The sequence below is a fragment of the Pimephales promelas genome, chromosome 21, assembly GCF_988280905.1.
Source record: "Pimephales promelas chromosome 21, fPimPro1.hap1.1, whole genome shotgun sequence".
Taxonomy (NCBI): Eukaryota; Metazoa; Chordata; class Actinopteri; order Cypriniformes; family Leuciscidae; genus Pimephales; species Pimephales promelas.
The window spans coordinates 29930383-29944969 of record NC_142789.1 but is presented as its reverse complement, the minus strand read 5'-3'; the positions used below and the strand labels follow the sequence as shown (position 1 = coordinate 29944969).

The window sequence follows — 14587 nt, the reverse complement described above, 5'->3', positions numbered from 1 at the left end:
TTTACATAATAGTGTGTATAATTATTTTGTATATAAAAATTCACACACATGCATGAAATATTTGCATGTATATACTGCAGGCTATATATATTTATACATAATTTACATGAAATATAAATATTAAAAAATTTATATATTAATAACACATTTTTCTTTAATATATACATGCATGAGTGTGAATTTTTATATACAAAATAATTATATACACATATATATTTTATTTTGGATGCGATTAATCGTTGCCCAGCCCTAGTTTTTATGTTTTATTATGCTCAAATATGAGGTGCATGTCACTAGGTTTTCGTCTAGCAGCTTGATGAGTTTTGCATATAGCCTGCAGTGATGACCAAAAAACAGTCTATAGAGTCAAATAAAGATATATTTATTTACTTTATATTAATAAAGCATCAGAACACATTCTTTTACAAAACATTCATGCACACTGCCAAAAAAATAGCAAAACAAACCAAAATTTAAAAAAAGCTGACGTTGTGAATGGTGTATGAAGCATCGTTTTTAAAGTTGTCAGTTAAAGGTTGTAAATGACACGACACAACCTTTAAATCAGCCCAACCAGCCCGACCTCCTACAGAAGTTAAAACAGACACCTTCTTTCCAGAGGAGAGGTCGGGTTTTTTTAGACATGCATATAAAACACCCACGTTGTAGAACAAAACCATGTTTAGAAACACACAGATGAAGTCTCTTGGTTCTCGACCACTCACTTAAACGACGAAACAATTCATGCACATCATCACATTTTGGCTTTATAACACTAGACTTATAGGATATACGTTGTGAAGACTCAAAACACCTCCGTGGGCGTTTTTCTCACCCTGTCTGTCTGTACCTCCTGTGCTCACACTCTTCATACGGTGTCTTCAAGAGGAAAAGTACATTTAAAAAAACAAAACAAAAAAAATGGATGAATGTAAATTAAGCGTAAAGACCCGTTCACACCAAGATTGATTAAGGGTGACCAACAGTCCTGTTTTCACGTCCTGTCCTGACTGTTTTTATAAAGTGATGAAAATGTCCAGGTTTTCAAAAAACTGCTGGGAAAGATCAGCTCTACAGCAAAACATAGATGGGCAAACAAGGAGGATGAGGAAGAAAAACAGGATAAAGAGGAATAATCTTTTAGTTATTTATTATTTGTATTAGGGCTGTCAAACGATTAATCGCATCCAAAATAAAAGTTTGTGTTTACATAATGTATGTGGGTGCACTGTGTATAATTATTTTATATATATATATATATATATATATATAAATACACAAAAATGCATGTATATTTAAGAAAAAATACTATTTATATATGAAATATTTTATATCTATTTAGGGCTGTCAAACAATTAATTGTGATTAATCGCATCCAAAATAAAAGTTTGTGTTTACATAATATATGTGTGTACTGTGTATGATTATTTTGTATATATATATATAAATACACAAAAATGCATGTATATTTAAGACAAAAAATACTATTTATATATGAAATATTTATATCTATATTAGGGTTGTCAAACTATTAATCGCGATTAATCGCATCCAAAATAAAAGTTTGTGTAAACATAATATATGTGGGTGCACTGTGTTTAATTATTTTGTATATATAAATACACACAAATGCATGTATATTTAAGAATTTTTTTTTATTTATATATGAAATATTTATATCTATATTAGGGCTGTCAAACGATTAATCGCGATTAATCGCATCCAAAATAAAAGTTTTTGTTTACATAATATATGTGTGTACTGTGTATAATTATTTTGTGTATATAAATACACACACATGTATATTTAAGAAAAAAAATACTATTTATATATGAAATATTTATATCTATATTAGGGTTGTCAAACGATTAATCACAATTATGTGTTTACATAATATGTGGGTGCACTGTGTATAATTATTTTGTATATATAAATACACACACATGCATGAATATTTAAGAAAAAAATACTATTTATACAGCCAACAAATACATTTCAAGTCGGGCTGTCAAACGATTAATTCCGAGTAATCGCATCCAAAATAAAAGTTTGTGTTTACATACTATGTGGGTGCACTGTGTATAATTATTTTGTATATATAAATACACACACATGTATGCATATTTAAGAAAAAAATACCATTTATATATGAAATATTTATATCTATTTAGGGCTGTCAAACAATTAATCGCGATTAAATTTTATATATATATATATATATATATATATATAAATACACACCAATGCATGTACATTTAAGAAAAAATATATAATTTATATATAAAATATTTATATGTATATATAATACATATAAATCTATATACAGTATATACATGAAAATGTTTCTTAAATATATATATACAAGCATGTGTGTGTATTTATATATATAAAATAATTATACACAGTGCACCCACATATATTATGTGAAACTTTTATTTTGGATGCGATTAATCGTGATTAATAGTTTGACAGCCCTACTTTATAGTTATCTCATCATCCTTGGTGTGAACGACCTTTAATCATCTTCTTGATGTGCAAAAAGGCAAAAGTCGTTGCTTTGCGCTTTACATCTGGAACATTCGCGCATTCTGCAATCGACTCTCAGTTCAATCAAGGTAGCCTAACCAATACATTGTCAGCATGCGTGTTTCTCGAGAAGAGAAAGCATCATGCCACGATCTACCAGGAATATTACACCAGGCCACTTGTGAGTTTCAGCCTTGTGATTCAACATGGGACCTTGTTGAAGGCTATTCTGAAGTTCACGCAAGAAACCACATGTTCAAGTTCTCACTTTCCAGTTGCTGGCACAGGAAAACTCAAGCTCAGTTCCTCCTCGGCCTCCTCCTGTGCACTCATAGTTATTCTGACCTCCTGTGAGGGGGGGTTCGACTCTTGCTGTGGCGCGCTGATAAGGGGAAGAGCTTCGTCGCCAACTCCTGCCTCTTCCTTTTTATCGCCCGAGTTGGAGCCTAAAATCACTGTTCCAGGAGAGTAGATGTAGATGGAGCCTAAAATAGACAAATGATGATGAAGTCAACACAACTTTTAAATTAAAAATCAAAACAGGTCTTATCTATACCCTATAAATGCAAAAAATGCATCAAACTTATACTGCCAAAATCATAAATATGTATATGTACGGCTTTGAGAAACACAGACTGGGAAGAGAGGTGCAACAAGCTGCAACAATATTAAATACGTGAATAAATAAGGTGTTTTTTGAACATTTTGAGCATGTTATGGCCCAAAACCGTTTTCTATCAACTCCAACAGGAGCGGCGAACAGCTAAAAGGAAATCCAAAACAAACAATTAAGCTGTAAAAGAAAAAAGTCCCCACATAACAGGAAGTGAAAATGGAATTTAGAGAATAATGGACTTGCAGATAAAGCACAAGGAAACATGAGGTGTATCTGATTGTGCCCTAAAGGACACAAGTTACTTACACACCACATAACCAGCCTAAGCATTCAAGCTCCAGCCATCTAAAGTGACACGTCGGTCGTTACAAAACAAAAAAGAAATACTACATGGAAATAATTGCAACAGTTTCTGGTTCCCCAAAAACGAGTTGTCAACATTTCCTCATCAGACTCTGTATCATCATCAAAAAAAAGGTCTTTTGCCTATATGTGTGTGTGTGTGTGTATATATATATATGAAGAGTTCAGATGCAAAAGCCTCTAAGTGCCATTTGAAATTTTCTTCTAGAATGATAATTTTTATCAAGCTTGTATATTTAAGTTCAGTGATTTCAATTAAATGGCAATGATAATTACCTATTAATTGTTATTTAAGTGAAATTACTGAACTTAAATATACACGTTTGATAAAAATCATCATTAAAGAACAAAATTTCAAATGGCATTTAGAGGCTTTTGCATCTGAACTCTTCATATATACACACACACACACCGCACACAGATAATGTACAAACATTTATGTTTTTTAGGTGTGATTAATCAATTTGACAGCACTAATACAATCACTTGATTTTTATATTAGGAAGCAAAACTCAATAAAAGACTTACTGGATCTGATTTACATGTACACATTTAGAAGACGCCTTTGTCCAAAGCGAATTACAAGAGAGGAACAAAGCAATTTGTCGAGGAGGAGCCAACAAATACATTTCAAGTCGGGCTGTCAAACGATTAATCGCGATTAATCGCATCCAAAATAAAAGTTTGTGTTTACATAATGTGGGTGCACTGTGTATAATTATTTTGTGTATATGAATACACACACATGCTTGTATATATTTAAGAAATATTTTCATATATAGATTTATATTTTAATTTATATTTTATATATATATTTTTCTTAAATATACATGCATGTGTGTGTATTTATAATTATACACAATGCACACACATATATTATGTAAACAAACACAAACTTTTATTTTGGATCCGATTAATCACGATTAATCACATCCAAAATAAAAGTTTGTGTTTACATAATATATGTGGGTGCACTGTGTATAATTATTTTGTATATATGAATACACACACATGCTTGTATATATTTAAGAAATATTTTCATATATAGATTTATATTTTAATTTATATTTTATATATAAATAATATTTTTTTCTTAAATATACATGCATGTGTGAGTATTTATAATTATACACAATGCACACACATATATTATGTAAACACAAACTTTTATTTTGGATCCGATTAATCACGATTAATCGTTTGACAGCCCTAGTTTTGTGTTTTGCAGTGTCCACATGACATGCACTACACTCCAGATCTGAGTGAGCAAGAGACTGAACACTTTTCTTCCTCTGATGTACATTTTTGTTTAATCATGACAGCATTTTTATACACAAAGATCCTGTACAATTAGTTTCAATGCAATGCAAAGGCAAATTGGACACAAGGACTCACCTACAGTGTTGCTGACGTTCTCACCCTTCCCATTGTGCTTCACTGTGACCTGCTGCACACCACTAGATTGGGGTGCCACCCCCATACTCTGACCTTTGACCTGTCCGACATCACTGCCGAGCGGTCTCTCAGAGTCCATGCTGTGATCTGTTGAGTTGTCGGACTGGGAATTGGACAAAATGTGGTGGTCACCTGCTTTCTGTCTCCAGTGCTGCTGTTCTTCCTACAGTGACCGTAAAACAAAATTAAAGGGGAATTTTCACTTTAAAGAGGACCTTTTATGCCTTTTTTACATTTCTTTAGTGTGTAATGCTGCGGTTTGACGTCTGCAATTTTACAAAGCACAACATTTGTTCTCTATATCAGTGTCAGTGTTTCTGAACTCCCTGAAACGCTCCATTGTAGTCTAGACGTCACAATATTCCTCATTTAAATAATTCACGCCCAATGCATATGCAAATTAAAGGGGCGGGGCCTCGTTGAGTTAGTTAGTAGTGCTGAATTCATAACCGCACACTAGCATACTACTCTTGCTATTTCTGAGATGGAAAGATATGGTAAAAGTAATACTAGTATGATTCAGCAATGGTTATGGCAATTGGTCCAGCCGACCAATCAGAGCACATTGTGCTTTTCAGAAGGAGGGGCTTCATAAAGACTTCAGTTAAAGGGATAGTTCACTTTGAAATTAATTTTTGATATGTTTTATCTTACCTCAAGGGCATCCAAGATTTAAGCGTCTTTGTTTCCACAGAATTTTCAACTTTGATATTTTTAGGTCAAACCGTTCATATAATGGAGGTCTATGGTCACCACCTCAAAGAGCATGCACAGAGAAGACAAATTAAACATGATTTAATGACTCGTAAATGTAAGTACACATTGATGGCCTAAGTTTGTGTGAGAAAACAAACTTGGAAATTAATTTTGGACTTCTCTGTGCATGCTCTTTGAGGTGGTGACCATAGACCTCCATTATATGACTGACAAACAAGAACGGTTTGACCTAAAAATATCAAAAAATTTAAATACTGTGGAAACAAAGACACCTACATCTTGGATGCCCTTGAGGTAAGATAAAACATACCAAAGTGAACTATCAAACACTAACACTATCAAATATGGGGAAAAAAAATAATGTGTTTTTTGAACATTCAAGCATAAACCTATTCCAGTAGAGCCCAAAAACAAGACTTTGTAAAAGTACATTATAGTAGGTCCTCTTTTGAACAAATTGCATTTTATAGTGAAAAAGTACTTACATGTTCTCCATGTATTAAACCTAAAATGAAAAAAGAAACAAGTAAATACGCTGTGTGTGTCAGACAGAGAGAGCAGCTCGTGTAGGTGCGCGGGGACAGTGTGAAATGTATGTTTCGTGCATATAGGCGTTCTGTGGTTTCTCAGGTTGCCACCGATGTGTTGAATGCATGTCATTTTGAAACACTCTGAATATATATATGTTGAGTGTGACCTTATGGGAATTAAAGCACGTGAGATTGAGAGTGCAATTGGCTTTACAGTAAAAAGTGATCAGGGTGGATTCCAGGCCTATTATAGATGCTACACTGCACTTTAGACACTTTATGACAATAAAATGGGTTTAGATTTCATTATTTGGAAATTACTGCTGACAAACACAGTCTCACTGCATGGTTGTGTTATTTGTATTGATTTGAAGCCTGTTGCTTGCTTAAGTATTTAGAAAATCCAATGCATTATAGTCTTTATAGCATACCGAAGCATTTGGAAAGGGTTTTCAGGGCTTTGCCTTTCATCAGCATACAAAACCCAGTCATGAACAAGAGCATCAAGAGTAAGATTAACAGCAGCAGCCAACTGGACTGGCTTTCTTTTGGGTCGGCGTCTCTCGGTTGTCGATTGCCCTCTGGTGATGACAAAGAGTAACACAGTGTCATTTCACTCAACAATGCTATGTTTTTTATACAACAAAATAAATTGATTTGATTGGACTAACACTATTGGATTATTCATATATATATATATATATATATATATATATATATAGATGCAATATATATATTTTTTTTTCGCAGAACAGATTTATAGATTAAATTAACTAGTTTTCTTTCAGCCGAAATCATCACTTTTTGAGTTATTTTCCTGTAAAGCTGCTTTGAAACATCTGTACTGTATTAATGCGCTATATAAATAAAGGTGACTTGACTTGACTATTAGTTATTCTAACAAAACGTAATTAATTTTTATCCTTACAATGACAAAAAAAAAAAAAGTCCAGGTCCCATTTCACCCTAAACTGAAGAAACAAAATGATCATTTTTTTAAATTAAGGCTTTTTATTTATTTTAATCACAGCTAAACACACTTTCCCCACAACTTGTCATTACAATAAAGAATTTTTAATTTTTGAGTCCGTGATTATTATGATGATTCTCATTACTGTGATACAATGATTTTATTTATTATTTAAATAAAAAATACTACTATATTATTAAAAAAAAAATACTTTTTTTGCATTAGGGTAATACATTCATGCATTTTAATGAAAATAATGCCACAAAAACTAAAAGGTCTTAAAGTAGGCTTCATTTTCTTTATGCAAAATTGATTCATTTTAAATTCTAGGTAATATGACTATGCTATATGCTATATTATTTACAGGTTTAATTAATTAAATCTGGTTACTAGCTTGTCTCCGCCACACACACAAAATGTATATATATATATATATATATATATATATGTATATCACAATTATAAACTTTTTTTCCTCAAAATTGCAAGTTTATATTTCGCAATTCTGCAAGTAAAAAAATTAACTTAATATTTAAATATTTTATACATTACATTCCAAAAAGACATGTATATACACTCAACACATCCCAACAGTACCTGTCCTCGGCGTGGGAGTTGTCTCGGAAGAGATGGTAATAATGATAATGGGGGAGGTAGATGATGCGGCCATCTTTGTTGTGGCATTCACGCCCTCCGTGTCTTGTGTTGATGTGCCCTCTGTGCCCAAGCTTCTTTTCACTGTAAGATTAAATATTGTAGACATGCCATTCCATAAAGATATGATTGTGTAAACAACACATCCCAACAGTACCTGTCCTCGGCGTGGGAATTGTCTCGGAAGAGATGGTCGTAATGATAACGGAGGCGGTAGATGCTGCCATCTTTGTTGTGGCATACACACACTCTCTGTCTCGTGTCGCTGTGCCCTCTTTGAGCGTTATCATTCCCAACTGAGCACAACTGTGGAAAAGGGCACCGAGAGAATGCATGAGACAAGAGCGGCTCATGTGTGTTTCCTCAGATATTTGCAAATAATATGTTTACTTTTGTTAACCTTAACCCTCCCAGAATTCTAAATGTAACCATCAGAGCTTACATCACTCTAATTTGCATATTGAATTGTGATTGGTCTTGTCATCCTTGCATATCACATGGGCTGTGTGTTGATTCTCATTCACACATAAATGGTAAAAAGTCTCTGATGTGGTACTTTACAGTTACAATAAACCATATACTGTAGTATAACAGAGCGAATGCTGAAGTTGCGTTGAAGCTGAGATATAAAATGTGTGAGAGAGATCGAGAAAGTGAGTGAGAAAAAAAAACAAAAAAAAAACAGAGATAGAGATGCATTGTATGAATCACACTTTTACACAGAGAATGTCTATTAAAAAGTCTGAGAATTTCAGTCCCATAAAATATGTTGCTAGTTTAATGAAGGTCAAAACAGCCCATCAACAAGATATTCTGGCCTCTGTTTAACTTTGGATTGACTAAATATTTTGTATAATGTATTGTGGCAACCTAAAAACAACATGGTGGGTCTAATATGTATGAATGTAACTCACTCTTTATGAGGCTTGCAGGCTGGGTCCAGAGAGGGTTTGCTGGAGAACGTGCCCGTCTCACAGGGAACACATGGTTTATGGCAGTATGTGCTATAATTGTTGCCTTCCTTACAGTAAAAACCTGGTTTGCAGGCGCAGTTGCGATTGCTTTCCTGAGTGCACGGAGTAACTTCCACCTGGTTTTTAGCCTCTGTTTCCACCCAAAATATATAGGACATACAGAGCTGTCAATGACAATAATTCTACTAAAACATCCAAAAATCTTTCTTTAAATTAAATTATAATGAAAATCTTTCAATTTGAAGTGTACTTTTCACATTAAAGGAGTAGTTGACTTTTCAAAAAACTTTTGCTGATAATTTACTCGCCCCCATGTCATCCAAGATGTCCACGTCTTTCTTTCTTCAGTCGAAAAGAAATTAAGGTTTTTGATGAAAACATTCATCATATAATGGACTTCAATGGGGTCCAAAAGACACTTTCAGTGCAAACTGCGAACTGTTCAAAGGGCTTTAAACGATTCCAGACGATGAATAAATGTGTCATATCAAGCGAAACGATCGCTCGTTTTAAAAAATAATAGCAAAGTTTAAGTTTTATAAACTTGTATTTGTATTGTATTTATTTATTTCTTCGGTCAGTCATTTAGAAATCATGTCATAAATCATGTAACACAAAAAATAGAGAGAAAAATAAATAAATAAATAAAAAATATAAACTCAAATGATTTTTTTTTGCTTTGCTCTGTGACTCTCCTATTCAAACTCATTAATCAAAATGAACAAATCTTTTTCTAAATGAACGAATTGACTCGGGAATGAACGTTTTGATGAACGAGTTTGAACAGGAGAGTCACGAACTGAGCAAGGCGACCATTTGAGCTTATAAAACTTAAACTTTGTTATTTTATTTTTTTTAAATGAGTGATCGTTTCGCTTGATAAGACCCTTATTCATCGTCTTGAATCGTTTAAAGCCCTTTGAACAGTTCGCAGTTTGCACTGAAAGTGTCTTTTGGACCTTGAACCGTTTGGACCCCATTGAAGTCCATTATATGGAGAAAAATCCTGGAATGTTTTCATCAAAAACCTTCATTTCTTTTCGACTGAAGAAAGAAAGACGTGGACATCTCGGATGACACGGGGGTGAGTAAATTATCAGAAAAAGTTTTTTTTTAAAAGTGAACTACTCCTTTAAGATTATCAAGGGTCAAGACTTTTTGTATGCAAAAAAAAACAATTAAATAATGACTTTATTCAACTATTAATCCTTGTCTGTGGGGCTCGAGTGAGTTCACGTAACAGTGCAGCACTTCTGTGTTATACATGACGTCACACACATGACCAGCGTCGGCCAATAGCGAGCCTACATGTGACGTACGTACATCACAGAAGTGCTGCGCTCCACTCGAGTATTACAATTTTAATAACTTTTCCGAGCCGGCAGGTTTCAATCCCTATGGAGGAGTGATCCAGCTCTCAGATTTAATCGAAAATATCTTCATTTGTGTTCCGAATAAAGTCTTACGGGGTTGAAACAACATGAGGGAGAGTGATTCATTAAAAGAATAACACATTTTTGGGAGAACTAACCCTTTAACCCATTAAAACCGGATCACACGTTACTTTTAAGACCGGATCGCGAATCTGTGCGTAGTGACCTTTAGGCCTGGCAAATGCGTCTGCATCATTTTGAGCGGTGTCAGCCATGTTTTTATCTGATATTGAGCCTGAGAAATGAAGATTTTAGTAGGCTTTGACAAATTTTGACAAATATTTCTGGAAACCTTAAGGTTTTGGGAGGGGGTTTTCAGAATAGCAGGCGTTTTAGGCCTAAATAGGTTAACTGATGGCGAAACCAGTCCAATCCAAACATCCTTAGTGACATGACAACAAACAAAATAAAATGATGCAGAGGGAGTAATTACACATTGCTTAAAAATAATTATAACTTTTTTTCTACGTAATGATGAGTCACACACATAAGACCAGGAGTGTGTGTAAGGAAACAAGTAAATAAAGGATGACTTTAATACAGAGTTTTGTTTGCCCTTTCAAAGCATACTTGCTAGGAAATGTTATGCAATCACTAACCAGAACACACTGGTGTGCAGTATTGACATGTCAGGATTCCCATTCTGGATTTCCGGTAACAATTGCTGTTACACTCACAGTCGCGTTTGTTATTATAACCTACGTGGGAAACAGAAATCAAAATTAATCAAGATGAGATATCGCTCTGCTGGATGTGCAGGAGGAAAAGCATTCATGCAGCATGATTACAAGAGTTTTGAATTGACTGGTAGCCGGTTTCAAATACACACACTCATACACAAATTACACACACAGACATTCTGAAACTTGAGGGAAAAGCATTCAGTTGAAGCATTAGTCAACTCGCATAAGTCAAGGCTTTATTGTGCGACAGACGGTGCAAGCTTTTGGTCAATCTAAAAACATGAAAGATGATGTTTTCTAACGCCGCTTAGGGACAGATTGATTGTTTTAAACCACCCATCCACATTTACATGTTGACTGGCAGCATGACGCTTGATTTTTCAATTTCACAAGGAAACACGTGTTGCAAAACATTATGACTGGATGGTTTCAATGTGATTTCTAAGGTGTTTAGAGTCCGTTCGTTTTTAGATAACTCTGGGTTCGTTTTTGTCCACTTCGGCAGGCAAAAAAGTGTGGCCGCTTAAAGCGATGCTTGCCTCAAAATGCATGAAACGTATGCATGCAATACAAAATTAGATGAAGCTAAATGAAATGGTTGAGCAAGTAACCACTGTTATTTCTATAAAAGGACATAAGGTCAGGGTGTTTAATGTCTGTGTCATTTTTTTCAGACATTACACATAAAGGGTAATGGCTACAGAGGGTTGTGGTACTTATTTTTAGGTTGTTTTTTTTTTATTGCACAATTGGAAAAAGATTATTCAGATTATTATTCTTTTATGAACTATTCTCTGAAAAGTTTTTTGGGGGAACTTTAAACTTGGTTTAAATGTTTAAATGCCATTTACGTCAGTCTCAGAGTTCATAGGAAAGGCTCTTTTGTTTCCCACACTCTTTATAGTGGCTAGATAATAATCTAAAGACAACTAATGAGTGAGAAATGGACTGAGATCAGTATATATAGGCCGACTGTGGACTGTACTTCAGAAATTTGACTTATTCACTTATTCATATGTGATTTTCAGGGCCGATGCCGATACCGATTATTACAGATCAAATTGACCGATAACCGATATTTTGAAGCTATATATATATATATATATATATATATATTATAGCCTATGTCTGGTGTAAAACTGTGAATTAATGTCAAAATTAAGAGTAACAAAGGGCGCATTTCAAAATAAAATGGCCGATACCGATAACCATAAAAATGCTTAATAATCGATAATCGGCCGATAATCGGTCGACCCCTACTCAGGACATGAAGATGCTAAAGATGTATAAAATGGTATAAACTTACCATTGGGACATTTAGTTGGACAGCTGGCGTGCATACATGGAAAAAGCTGTTAAATAAAAACAAATAAAACAGATTTGTACATGAATACTATGAATGCTAATCCTAAATATTGGCTACTTATATCAGGTTAAATCTCTTTGGCCTTTAAATCTGTATTCTGTTGATCATTAAACCAGATGTAGTAAACTAAAGGCTTACTACTATGTTTAAACTTGAGTGTAAATGCGCAGTCGTCAAAAAGGTGATGACAGCAAACAAGCCTCTATGATCACATCAGGCAAAAAAAGAAAAACAGAAAAAGAAGGTATGGTTACGCTGCAGATATAGTGAATGATAACATGTCCTTTTGAAAGGAAGTAAAGGTTAAAAAACACAGATGTTTTTACTTCTTCTTTTGACTAGGTTTAAGATAGTGTGACATTAAATAAAGGATTCAGAGAAAAGTGCATGAACTTAGCATTATTAAATTTACTAGGAAGGGTGTGCATTGAGTCATTTGATGACAAGAAATGATTGTTTTGTAGGTTCGTCAACTTGCTTGACAGCCTTTATTGCTTTAATTGCAGATGCTTTTAAGTGTTTTAGTTAGAAATCTATCATCGGATGTAAGCAAATGAGCTGACAAGATGAGTCGGAGACTGACATCTGATTTAATTCATTTTTAAACAAGTGTGTCGCCCTATCACAGAGTGAAAACAGTCCAGGAAATTCTAGGAATAATGCCACTAGTTCTAGGGAAAGTGCCTTTGAAGGACAATCGATGGGATTGTGGATCTGGATGTTTACATAAATTCACATGTGCATGTACCGCCCGAGAAAGGGGTCAGATAAGAGAAAGGTCACAAAATGGAAATTTCTCAACCCACAGAAAAATTCTTATCAGGTTTTCTTTATGACCTGGTCACTGGAGAAAACCACACAAAATGTACAAGGTATTAAAAGAGGGCCAAGAGACACGGCTTCATTCATGCTGTGAGTGGGTGGGTTGGTTTTGCATAGGGGATCCCTGCTTATCAAACCAACCAAACTTAAAGTTTAATATTTCCAGGGTTCACCTCACTGATCTCTGATCTGTTTAAAAGATCATCTTGCATGTTATTTTATCTTGTTAATATATTGAGGTAGATCAAAGCTCTCCATCGGTATCTGAGGGCAGAAATGACTAGGTACAGATTAAGATTACCAGTAATTGAAATGGTTTCTTGCCCTCTTACTAAAATGACTAGAAAATTCTTTAGTGACTCAATTTTGAAGTGCACTTGCTTGTTTAAAGCCTCCCTAAGGGTCAGTGTGCTGGGACTGAGAAACAGTGTTTTGTATTCAGTGCCTCTTGGTTGAAACTCGTTCAATATATATCTTAGCCAACTTAGTGTGAATATTTAATAAAAATCAACTGTTTTAGGCTGCATGCAAAACTTTTAACTAATTATTAAATGTCAGTTAGTCTGTGTCTCAAAACCTAGTGGCTTTTCAGACGCATTTTATTTGAACAATCGGTTCTTTGTAAAACTCCCTCATCTTAATAGGAACCGTTTAGACTGAATATGGTTGTTTTAAAGTTATATATGCTTTCCCATTTATTTTCTGAAGTCAACCAGAGAATTGAAAACACTGTGGAAATAGATTTACTTCTGTGGTATCAAATTTTAATTTTGGCGCTGGTTGGAACCTTTATTTTGAAGCTCACCTCAGAGTTATGATTTCTTCTAAACCAACGATAATAAAAGTCTCATTTGGGGAGGAGGGAAACTCCCGTAATAAAATAAAATTATTGAAAAAAAATAAATAAATATATATAGTCGAAAGTAGAAAGAAAAGAAACTCACCAGATAAAACAGCAGAATAAAAGTGCTTCTAGTTGAGGTAGATGGTGTCATGATGACCAGCAGATTCAGAGTCTGAGCGCTGCACTAAATGTCATTCAGTTTAATTCCTTTATATTTGGAGCGTGGAGAGCATCAGACCAATCACAGCGAGGAGGAGGAACTGTTGTACTCATAGATAGACGGCATATTATTTTATGTACAAGTTTTTTATTATGTGTGTGTATGCCTTCCATATTCATTAAGATTAATTCAATAACTTTATTTTACAGTCCTGTTCCCCATATAAATTCTATGTACTTCTAGGTTCAACTGACCCTGAACCTAGTCCTAAACCTAACCTTATATTTCCCCCAGTAATTTTACAAATTAGTGCATGTACTGTAAAATAAAGTGCAACCTCAGTAATCATATAGTAACGTGTTTAAGTATCAATTGTATAGTCAAATTCTGCATGCATTAGCAACATTTAGTAAATAATAAATGTTGTAATGTGCACTTAAGCTTTGCCAAATGTATAGTTTATTCAGTGAATAT

At 34.1% G+C, this 14587-nt stretch overlaps 1 protein-coding gene across 3 annotated transcripts; it reads right to left on the bottom strand.

Annotated features, from left to right (window-relative positions):
• Window positions 1-361: 361 nt before the first annotated feature.
• Window positions 362-14127, bottom strand: LOC120480252 (uncharacterized). Of its 3 annotated transcripts, none has more exons than XM_089124812.1 (10): window positions 14054-14127; window positions 12228-12273; window positions 10838-10936; window positions 8746-8935; window positions 7989-8137; window positions 7775-7915; window positions 6639-6788; window positions 6163-6182; window positions 4901-5123; window positions 362-3011 (listed from the first exon to the last, which is right to left on the bottom strand). In XM_089124812.1, the coding sequence occupies exons 1-10, from the start codon at window positions 14102-14104 to the stop codon at window positions 2791-2793; spliced, it is 1290 nt and encodes a 429-aa protein (XP_088980938.1). In that variant the 5' UTR covers window positions 14105-14127; the 3' UTR covers window positions 362-2790. The 3 variants fall into 3 exon arrangements, with proteins under 3 accessions (XP_088980938.1, XP_088980939.1, XP_088980940.1); XM_089124813.1 differs by having other exon boundaries at window positions 6672-6788; XM_089124814.1 differs by lacking the exon at window positions 7775-7915.
• Between the last annotated feature and the right edge of the window lie 460 nt (window positions 14128-14587).

Bases quoted from the DNA above. Each gene is read 5' to 3' on its own strand.
- LOC120480252 (XM_089124812.1), bottom strand. From the start codon at position 14,104: ATGACACCATCTACCTCAACTAGAAGCACTTTTATTCTGCTGTTTTAT. The intron at 7,916-7,988 runs GTACTGTTGGGA...TTAATCTTACAG, and splicing joins AATTCCCACGCCGAGGACAG to TGAAAAGAAGCTTGGGCACA. The intron at 6,183-6,638 runs GTATGCTATAAA...TTTTCATTTTAG, and splicing joins AACCCTTTCCAAATGCTTCG to GTTTAATACATGGAGAACAT.